Consider the following 10,713-nt stretch of genomic DNA (forward strand, 5'->3'; position numbering starts at 1 on the left):
GAGGGAGAGAAAGGGAGGGAGAGAGAGAAAGGGAGGGAGAAATAGAGAGAGAGGGAGGGAGGTAGAGATAGTAAGGGAGAGAGAGAAGGAGGGAGAGAGAGAGAGGGAGAGAGAGAAGAGTGAGGCGCCAAACAAAGTGTATTTTTCAGTAAACGCTGATCAGTTGACAAAACAAAATCACCTTTACAAAAACACAGAGAGAATGGAGAGAGAGAGAGAGAGAGAGATGGTGAACAGGAAAGGTGGAGGAGGGGAGGGAGAGATGAAAGGCATGGCAGAGAATGAGAGTGATGGTAGGAGAGAGGAGAATGAGAGATATAGAAGAAGAGAGAGAGCGAGAGGAATAAAAGAAGGAGTGAGTCATTTCCAGAGAGATATAGAAGAAGAGAGAGAGCGAGAGGAATAAAAGAAGGAGTGAGTCATTTCCAGAGCCTGTTTGTCCAGCGCAGAACCGTGCGCTGGGATAGGAGCACTGAGGGTTCTCTCTGGATTTTCCACCAAGAGGGAACCGGTTCGGTGCCAGGTTGCAAACCTAAATTTGAACGGTTCTGAGCATTTCGACCAAAAAGAAATGAGTTCGGGAACCCAAAAGTTGGTTCCGAACCGGCACCAAAAAATAGTTTTTTCAGCGCGAACTGTGCTGATATCGCGGGCGTGGTCAGTAGATTTGCTGTAAACACACGTTACTCCATGATAAGAGTGGTAATCAACCACTTCAGCTGTGTGTAAATGTGCGCTGGGAATAAGAGGCTCTCAAGTGTAATGATCTCATTCTCTCTATGCTAAGTGCAACTATCTGAATAACCTGCCATCCAGCTGACTTTATACAGATTATATAACAATCCCTAAAACAGTAGTGTGATGACGACCTACTATAATTATAATGAAGTAGACTACAGTACGCAAGCCACTTTTGTGACAAACCACCTAAACAACTTTACACATGCCTATATCTCCAAGCTAATGACGTACAACGGTTCCGCTCAAAACTGGTCGAAATGTGGTCCCGTTCCCTAGATAGAACCAAGGTTCCAAGAATTCTGAACCGAACCGGTTCACATACCAGAGTTACTTTGGTGGAAAAGGGCTAAGTGAGAACCCTGAGAGAGAACCCCCAGAGAACGCTCAGAGGGTTCTCTCTGGCCTGATCGCTATGCACTTAATAACCCAGAGCACGTGTGAGCAGAGTCCCCAGCAGCTGCGCATGGCTGAACAGCACCAGACAGGCAGGAAGTCATTAGGCTCAGGAACGTGACGGCCCACAGGTCAACAGTGGAACGTTATCTGATTAGCAGGAACAGGCAGAGCACAATGGTTAACCTGTTACATAACGATACACAGGTTCACACACGCACACACACACGTGCACAGACACACACACACACGCATTCAGTCTGTGAGGCGAGTGATCATATCAGGGCAAACAGACAGAGGGGGCAGTAAGTTGATCCGATCCTAGCCTAGCCTAGCTGTGTCTTGGCTAACCAAAACAAACAACACAGAACCATAGCATCTCGGTCACCACACCCCATCTCCCTTCAGACCAGCCTCCATCTCCAAACTGCCATGTCTGGGCTAAACACACTGGTCTCATCGCCCTCTCTACCTCGGCTAGTTTAGTCTGGGCTAAACACACTGGTCGCATCGCCCTCTCTACCTCGGCTAGTTTAGTCTGGGCTAAACACACTGGTCGCATCGCCCTCTCTACCTCGGCTAGTTTAGTCTGGGCCAAACACACTGGTCTCATCGCCCTCTCTACCTCGGCTAGTTTAGTCTGGGCTAAACACACTGGTCTCATCGCCCTCTCTACCTCGGCTAGTTTAGTCTGTGCCTCAGTTCTCATCTACTAGCAGAGCCGACCAGCCTCAGAGGGTTAGGGTTAGGCTCTCCTACTGGCTCAGACAAGCCTTTCCTCTGCCACACATTAGAACCACTGCAGGAAGGGTTAATGAAGTAGAAATGCTAGAACCAGGCCCATCTACTGAACTAGGCCCTTCTACTGAACTAGGCCCATCTACTGAACCAGGCCCATCTACTGAACCAGGCCCTTCTACTGAACCAGGCCCTTCTACTGAACCAGGCCCTTCTACTGAACCAGGCCCATCTACTGAACCAGGCCCATCTACTGAACCAGGCCCATCTACTGAACCAGGCCCTTCTACTGAACCAGGCCCATCTACTGAACCAGGCCCATCTACTGAACCAGGCCCATCTACTGAACCAGGCCCATCTACTGAACCAGGCCCATCTACTGAACCAGGCCCTTCTACTGAACCAGGCCCTTCTACTGAAGAAGGCGTGCCAGGCACACATGACACCATGATGTGAAATCAACACTAGGAACTAACATGCCCATAGGCTGGCTGCCTGACAGCTTTCTGAGGCTATCGGTGTCCATTTGTTATTGTCGGTGTCTAGTTGTTATTGTCGGAGTTTGATGTGGCACGTAGCTCGGGAGGTAGAGCGGCCGACCGGGGATCGGAAGGTCCCTGGTTTGATCCCAGCTCCCGGCTGGCAGTGCCGAAGTGTCCTTGAGCAAGACCCCAAAAACCGCTCACGAGCGGCACAGTGGCGCAGTACTTGGCACTGTCGCCTCACAGCAAGAAGGTCTCCCGGGCCTTTCTGTGCAGAGTTTGCATGTTCTCCCAGTGTTCGCAAGGGTTTCCTCCCAAAGAACCCTATATGAAAAACATGCAGAAGAACAGATGCTCTTCAGTCCGGTCCGGTAAAAATAGGAGGTTTGGGCCTATAATTGTTCATTTGTGAGGTGTCCAGATTATTCTTTGTAAGAGTGATGAATGCAGTTTTCAGGGTTTGTAGGAACGCACCTGAAAGAGGAGATGTGTTTACAATTTGTAGTAAATCAGAGGCCATGCAGTTAGATACATTTTTGAAAAAGCCTGTAGGCAGAATATCAAGGCAACAGGAGGATTTCAGATATTGTATAATGCCGTGCTCACGTTATCGTGAGGAGGTAAATGTTGAAACATGGCAACAGCCTACTACATCTACAAAGAATTACAGTCCCAGTGATTTATAAGTATCCATGAGCCGCTGTTCATCGTTTCTTACAGAAGAAAAGCAAGAATATCAGCAGAACAATGCAAGCGAAGGCGAGAGCAAGCAGCAAGAGCGTCTGACTGGGTGACACTGCACACATGGAGGGAGAGGCAGAGCGGACACCAAGTTTATGATTGAAGCCACCCTGTGTGTCTATGCATGTCTATCTATGGGACAAAGGGATAGGCGGCACCAAGAAAAACTCTACTGTGCATGTGCAGTGGACCTTGGAAGTAGGACTCGTAGAAACCTTTTTGGCGTATGCGCTGGATGAGCGACTTTCATTGGAATGAATATCTGAATGCCTCATCCAGAGTTTAATACACCCATGGTGGCGACACATAGCCGGAGCAGAAGACCGGACTTCATGGACAAAAATAATATGGGCGGAACGTGAAAGCGAGGAGTCTAGTGAGGACGATGAGGTTTGGGGGTGGGGCCCATACTTCTCTCGGCTATTATTTTGTTGCACTTTGTTGCACATTGCTTTGTTCTATTATTTTTCAAAATGTTAAATGGTAAATTGGTAAATGGACTGCACTTATATAGCGCTTTTCCACCTTAGCGGCACTCAAAGCGCTTTACAATGGCCTCTCATTCACCCATTCACACACCAATGGCGGTAGCTGCCATGCAAGGTGCTAACCTGCTCATTGGGAGCAATTTGGGATTAGGTGTCTTGCTCAAGGACACTTCGACATGTTGACAGTCGGAGCTGGGATTCGAACCACTGACCCTTCGATCATTGAACGACCCGCTCTACCAACTGAGCTACAGCCGACCCGTTAAACTAGCCTACCAGACTTGTGGCTGGTGAGATAAAAGGTTAATTTCGGGCCCTGCTCTCGTGGCCATTTCACTGGCCACTCGGCTATTTGACGTTGATCTTTAGAAGTAGGGAAATCTGTCATCTTGCGCTAGGGGGGAGGAAATGTCCTTGGCTTAGTCAAATGCACTCAAGAGATGGCCAGGCCAGTAGGCATAGAACTCAACACAAGACAAGTCAGGCCCTCCTCCAAGTCTCCTTACCGGAACAGTGCCTGCCCCCCTCTCTGCCGGCCATGGTCACATGCAGCTTATGTCTCCCCCAAAGCAGTTAAGCATGAGGCAGCATGCAGGCCAAAGCTGATTATATCCACAGGGGATTGATGTTGTGGCAGTGAGTACATATGCTGTGGCTAATGATGTGAAACTGAGAATAAGTCACTTCTAGCTTGGGCTGCAGCGCCCATCCACTGCTATGCTGCTGAAGGAGCTAGCAGGGAAATAACGTGACAATACAACATGGACGCCCACTCTCCTCCCACTTACAAACTATACAGTCTGTTGCAGCATACTGGTCTGGGAGGAAAATTAGTTAGGGATTATGAGGAATTAGCCGTCTGATTCTCTACTATTACCAAGCCCTTTAGGTAATCAAATCTTGTTCATGTGGATTCTGGCAAACAAGGAAAGCCCCTCCCAATCTTTCAACACCGGACCAGACGGGCCTACGGCGACAGGAAAAATGATGAAGTTTGCATAATTCGAAACTCCCCACGCAAACCTGTCTGCTTGATCACAACCAGGAGTTCGTAGTGAGTAAATAAGACCCATCTACACTGAAATAGACATCTGTTTCTAAAAAACAACATTGTCCGCTACTCTAGAAGCTAGCCCTACATAATATTGCAGCAATACGCCTACAGAGGAGAGGATAGTCAAAACAAATGGTGTCTTGTTTTGTCCACTCAGTTCTGAGGTAACGAATGCATTCATCCCAGCCTCTGCTAATCGTCACGGTTTTCCCTAAGAGGAGAACATAAAACTCTGCACGTCCTTGAACTCTGCCAGAAAGGTACCAATAATTTAAGTCCGGCTTGGAGTACCCTGTCTCCTCTGACAGAGAGAGAGAGAGAGAGAGAGAGAGAGAGAGAGAGAGAGAGAGTGTGAGAGAGAGAGAGAGAGAGAGAGAGAGAGAGAGAGAGAGAGAGAGAGAGAGAGTGTGAGAGAGAGAGAGAGAGAGAGAGAGAGAGAGAGAGAGAGAGAGTGAGAGAGAGAGAGAGAGAGAGAGAGAGTGTGAGAGAGAGTGAGAGAGAGAGTGAGAGAGAGAGAGAGAGAGAGAGAAAGGGGTAGAGAGGCCCAGCTGGATCACCATCCACCTCCTCCTTCCTCATTCACATGTCAGCTCAGCACTGCTGTGTGCGGTTCTCTGACCCAATTATGTTGGCTGGCTGCCCCTCAGAGTCCAGAGGACACCCCCCCCTCACTCTCTCTCTCTCTTTTTCTGTCCCTGTGTCCCTTCTCTTCTATCTCCCCTCTCTTCCATCCCTCTCATAACCCTATACTATCTCTCCCTTCCCTCCCTCTCTCTCTCTCTGTCTGTCACATCCATCCCACTCTGGTTCTCCTTCTCCATCAGTCACACAGATTCATAGTAGGGATGGGACGGTTACCGGTGTCACAGTGAACCGTGGTGAAAACAGTACAACCAGTTAAATTTTCATTTATCAAGATAACCGTGCATAAAAACAAAACAAAAAAGGTAACCATGCATGACTATGTCACTGAAAAATCATACTAAATGCTGTCTGACCCTCATCCCCATTCAATTTTCGAGGAAAAGCCACACAGGTAGCAGCGCGTAGGCGGAGATTTGACTTCAGGCGAAAACAACAACACTAGCGGCATCTCCGAAAGTGAGATGTATTTTGGCGGAGAGAATGGCTGAGCGCACAAGCGTGTGAGCCCGGTGTAACGCTGTGTAAAAGAAGATGCGAGTGTGTCACTGTTTTCAGAGGGGAGGCCTTTATTTAATTTATATGCAGTGTAATTTATTTTTTGCCTTTTCACGTTATGCCCTGTGCATCAGTAGTGTCACAAAAAACAATACCAATTCAGTTCTTTTAAGAATTTATAGTTTTCTTGTCCTTCCATCAAATAGTAGAAAAGTAGGGTATGGATAGTGGGATCGATAAAGACTCGAATAGTTAAGCAGTCTCAATAATGGTATCAGTATCGATAAAAATTTACAAAACCCATCCCTAACCGTGATAAAACCGTGAACCATGATAATTTTGGTCACTATAACCGTGATATGGAAATTTCAAAACGTCCCATCCCTAATTCATAGTGATCACCAACAAGGCTCTCAGCCTGCCAAAGCCATTGCCTCCAGACACACAGAGCGCTGCAAGTGCAGGTTAAGTCTCCTGTACAGTGATACGGCATTGGGATAAGAAACGTCATTTCTGCACCCTGTCATACAAACCAAAGATAAGCCAACATCCCAGAACCATGCACCTCCAGTCACATGGAATGATCCAGAACCATGCACCTCCAGTCACATGGAATGATCCAGAACCATGCACCTCCAGTCACATGGAATGATCTCAATGAGTAAGAAGCCTCAGTCATGGTCGCTGAGGGAATATTCTCCCACGTTCAGATGAAGCGTTTAACTGAACTATCACAGTAACTCACCTGGCTCCTCTTGTACATGAACACTCTCACACTCTCTCACTCTCACACTCTCACACTCTCACACTCTCACACTCTCACACTCTCACACCGCACCAACTTGAGCCACCAACACTCAGGACACTCACAGACGTTCACTAGGGTTAGGGGTTAGTTCACTAGGGTTAGGGGTTAGTTCACCAGGGTTAGGGGTTAGTTCACTAGGGTTAGGGGTTAGTTCACCAGGGTTAGTTCACCAGGGTTAGGGGTTAGTTCACTAGGGTTAGGGGTTAGTTCACCAGGGTTAGGGGTTAGTTCACTAGGGTTAGGGGTTAGTTCACTAGGGTTATGGGTTAGTTCACTAGGGTTAGGGGTTAGTTCACTAGGGTTAGGGGTTGGTTAGGGGTTAGTTCACTAGGGTTAGGGGTTAGTTAGGGTTAGGGGTTAGTTCACTACGGCCGATTATCAGCCTGGTGTGTCAGGGTCTTTAGATCTCCGGGATCAAGTCAGCTCACTGTGCCAAAAGTCAAAACAATAAATGGTTGAGGCAGTTTATTTTTTACGCTACTCATAGCTGGAACCAACTACCTATGACTAGGGCTGCCCCCTAAAAGTCAACGAGTCGAATCATCAGTCGGAGACCCTTAAGTCGACTGAGATTCTTGAAGTCGAGCGGTCGTTTTATTGCTCCTTTGTCAAGATGCGCTGGTGGGCTAAGACCACTCACCTGCCTTGTGATTTATACAGGACAGACCACTCACCTGCCTTGTGATTTATACAGGACAGACCACTCACCTGCCTTGTGATTTATACAGGACAGGCCAATCACTCGTTTAGACCTAGACTGTTACTGTAGCTATTTGTTGTGCAGTAAAAGGAGACTTAAGACTGATATAGAGGGAAGAAGGCACTATCCCCCCTAACCCTAACCCTAACCACTATGCATCTAGTCTAGCCTACTATGCACCAGCAATCATGTGCATTTCCCAAATGGGATATGACAAAAAACTGCTTTCCTAGATCAATCGTCTTGTATTAACCAAGATATCCGCTGGAAAAAAAAAAATTCCCCATCACAGATTGAGCTCTAATGTCCGCGAAAATGCTTCCGTGACAGCCAAAACATTTAGTAGATTATTCATGTTTATCAAGAAAAACAGAGGAGGAGAGGGAGAGGTGCACTCAGAGAGGGAAAGGTGCACTCAGAGAGGGAAAGGTGCACTCTCAGATGAGAGGGAAAGGTGCACTCTCAGAGGAGAGGGAAAGGTGCACTCAGAGAGGAGGGAAAGGTGCACTCTCAGATGAGAGGGAAAGGTGCACTCTCAGAGGAGAGGGAAAGGTGCACTCTCAGAGGAGAGGGAAAGGTGCACTCTCAGAGGAGAGGGAAAGGTGCACTCTCAGAGGAGAGGGAAAGGTGCACTCTCAGAGGAGAGGGAAAGGTGCACTCTCAGAGGGAGAGGTGAACTCTCAGAGGAGGGAAAGGTGCACTCTCAGAGGAGAGGGAAAGGTGCACTCTCAGAGGAGGGAAAGGTGCACTCTCAGAGGAGAGGGAAAGGTGCACTCTCAGAGGAGAGGGAAAGGTGCACTCTCAGAGGAGGGAAAGGTGCACTCTCAGAGGAGAGGGAAAGGTGCACTCTCAGAGGAGAGGGACAGGTGCACTCTCAGAGGAGAGGGAAAGGTGCACTCTCAGAGGAGAGGGAAAGGTGCACGCTCAGAGGGAAAGGTGCACTCAGAGAGGAAAGGGAGAGGTGAACGCTATAGTGGAAGACGACAGACGCGTTCATGTGGTGCTGCTACCTACCAGCTGTCCTCTTCCTCCATCTCCGGCCCCTCGTCCTCCAGGTCCAGAACGTCCACCTCGTCCAGAGCCGACTGGTCCACGCCAGAGTCGCTCTCCGCCAGGGTCTCTGACTCGTAGCTGTCCAGAGAGGGGCTGTCGGGGGTTTGGCCGCCATGCCCGGGGCCTCCGTTACCGCAGGGCAGGGTCAGGAAGCCCCCACGAGGACCCCCATCCTCCTCCTCCTCCCCCTCCTGCTCCAGCTGGTCTGCCTGGGGGAGAGGGGACATGTCCTCACTGCTGCTACTGTCCTGCGGTGGAGACAGCTCCAAGTCCCGTCCGCCCAGCTCTTCTCCGCTGTCCCCCAGCCCGACCGCAGAGCCGGTCACCCCCTCGCACGAAGAGAGCCGCTCGTTCATGTTCGTCCCCCCGGTGAGGTTGCTGTTGTTGCTGTTGGTCGCTCCGCCGTGGAGAATATTCTTGGCTCCCCGGTTGCGGAGAGTTTGATTCTGGACCTCCAGTCTCCGGACCAGCTCCTGCAGTTTGCGTACCTCTTCGAGCTCCACCCCCGCTAGCTCCTGCTCCCTCTCCTCCTCGTAGCCCTGCGGAGAGCTCTCCATGAGCCCGCCTGTGCTGCTGCCGTGGTCGGCCTGCGGCTGGACCCCCCCGGTGCTGTCCGGTACCACCATGATCCCGCTCTGCTGGACACAGAACACGGACCGTTCAACTAAACTGTTTACATTGAGACCCGCAAGGCGGGACCACAGGTTAAATACTCATATGGATCAAAGCTGAGCTGATTAGCAAAAACCCACTCATTACTACCTTGTACATTTGATAAGAGGCTAATGTTAGAGGACCAATGTGTTTTCAGACTAGACGCATCTGTGAGGCTCACCGACCCCAGATTGGGTATTTGTGAGGCTCACCGACACCAAATGTGCTTTTCATTGAATACCGCGCTACCGTTGAGCAGCTAGTTCTCTTCCTGCTTAGTTATCTTCCTGCTTAGTTATCTTCCTGCTTAGTTATCTTCCTGCTTAGTGATCTTCCTGCTTAGTGATCTTCCTGCTTAGTTATCTTCCTGCTTAGTGATCTTCCTGCTTAGTTATCTTCCTGCTTAGCCAGGCTAAACCAACACCATCCCAGCTTGTATATAGAAGTCCCAACAAATGCACATGCGAATTAAATACATCCCCATGCACGATCGGTATCGTTGTTTTTAGCAACTCATACAAAATAATAATACAAAGCTGTTGTTTAGCTAACTATCCAGGCTAGCCGACGAGCTACTAGCAAAACAACCCGGACCCACCGAACCCACCCAACCCGGACCCACCGGTGAAGCCGCCGTGATCTGGTCCCAGGCTACCGTGTAGCTGCTCGTTCGCTGGGTAGAGAGGGTCAGAAACCATGTGCAACTATATATAAACGTAAATAAAACGTTTTAGAAATGATTGTCCGGACAACGGAACAGCACCTCCTCACGCCATGTCCATATCTAAATTATGCCGTTAGATTTCTCCAAGACGGGATAGAAGCTAATGAGTGATCCTGCTGATGGACATGTGGTTAGTCCAATCACATGGACAGATAGTTAGTCCAATCACATGTGCAGGATTACAAGCCGCTCCCCCTAGTAGCTCCAGGTTTAGCTCTAGTCTCGCGAGTCTAGCTCATGAGTCTAGCTATGCTCTGGTATTTAGCGCCTCCTATCGGACACCTCTGGTATTATTATGGCATTTTGTCGGTCCTATTTTATCCACCAGATGGAGCAAAAGGGAGCTTGGGGGGCGCAGAGGAGGCTCGTCCATTGAGGTAGGGGAGGACAGGACACCCCGCGTGGACCACGGGGTGACCAGGACCACGGGGTGACCAGGACCAGGGGGTGACCAGGACCACGGGGTGACCAGGACCAGGGGTGACCAGGACCAGGGGTGACCAGGACCAGGGGGTGACCAGGACCAGGGGGTGACCAGGACCAGGGGGTGACCAGGACCAGGACCAGGCCTCCTCCCTCCCTGTGATCAGCGCTGTGGTCTCTGATATGAAACCAGACACTGAAAAACCACCTAGGATGTGTTGTTTTTCTTTTTCTTTCTTTTTCTTTCACTACCTGACAGGCACTCCAATCTACCTCTCTACCAATCTACCATCATGTCTGTGGAATGCCTATCAACTCACAACTCCTTTCACCTCCTACATAACAAACACTCACTCACACACACACGCACGCACACACGCACACACACACACACACACACACACACACACACACACACACACACACACACACACACACACACACACACACACGTAAACAGTGTCTGCCCAGTGCCAGGCTGCAAGCTTGTGCATGTTCTAGTGCTGGCGTGTTCAAGCAGGCCTGAAAGGGAAGAATGCTTCCATCCTCCCGCTCCCACGTTCTCTCCTCCTCC

The 10,713-nt window shown here is 49.6% G+C and overlaps 1 protein-coding gene across 1 annotated transcript in view; it reads right to left on the reverse strand.

Annotated features, from left to right (window-relative positions):
• Positions 1-9,759, reverse strand: part of LOC311326709 (SLAIN motif-containing protein-like) — a 17,942-nt gene extending 8,183 nt beyond the window's left edge. The window contains exons 1-2 of the mRNA XM_084459652.1: positions 9,615-9,759; positions 8,300-8,976 (exon numbers count right to left, since the gene is read on the reverse strand). Coding sequence (XP_084315778.1) covers positions 8,300-8,964 — 665 coding nt within the window. The 5' untranslated portion in view covers positions 8,965-8,976; positions 9,615-9,759. The remainder of the gene's footprint in view (positions 1-8,299; positions 8,977-9,614) is intronic.
• Positions 9,760-10,713: the final 954 nt, after the last annotated feature.

The sequence above is a fragment of the Borostomias antarcticus genome, assembly GCF_949987555.1.
Source record: "Borostomias antarcticus genome assembly, chromosome: 28".
Classification (NCBI taxonomy): Eukaryota; Metazoa; Chordata; class Actinopteri; order Stomiiformes; family Stomiidae; genus Borostomias; species Borostomias antarcticus.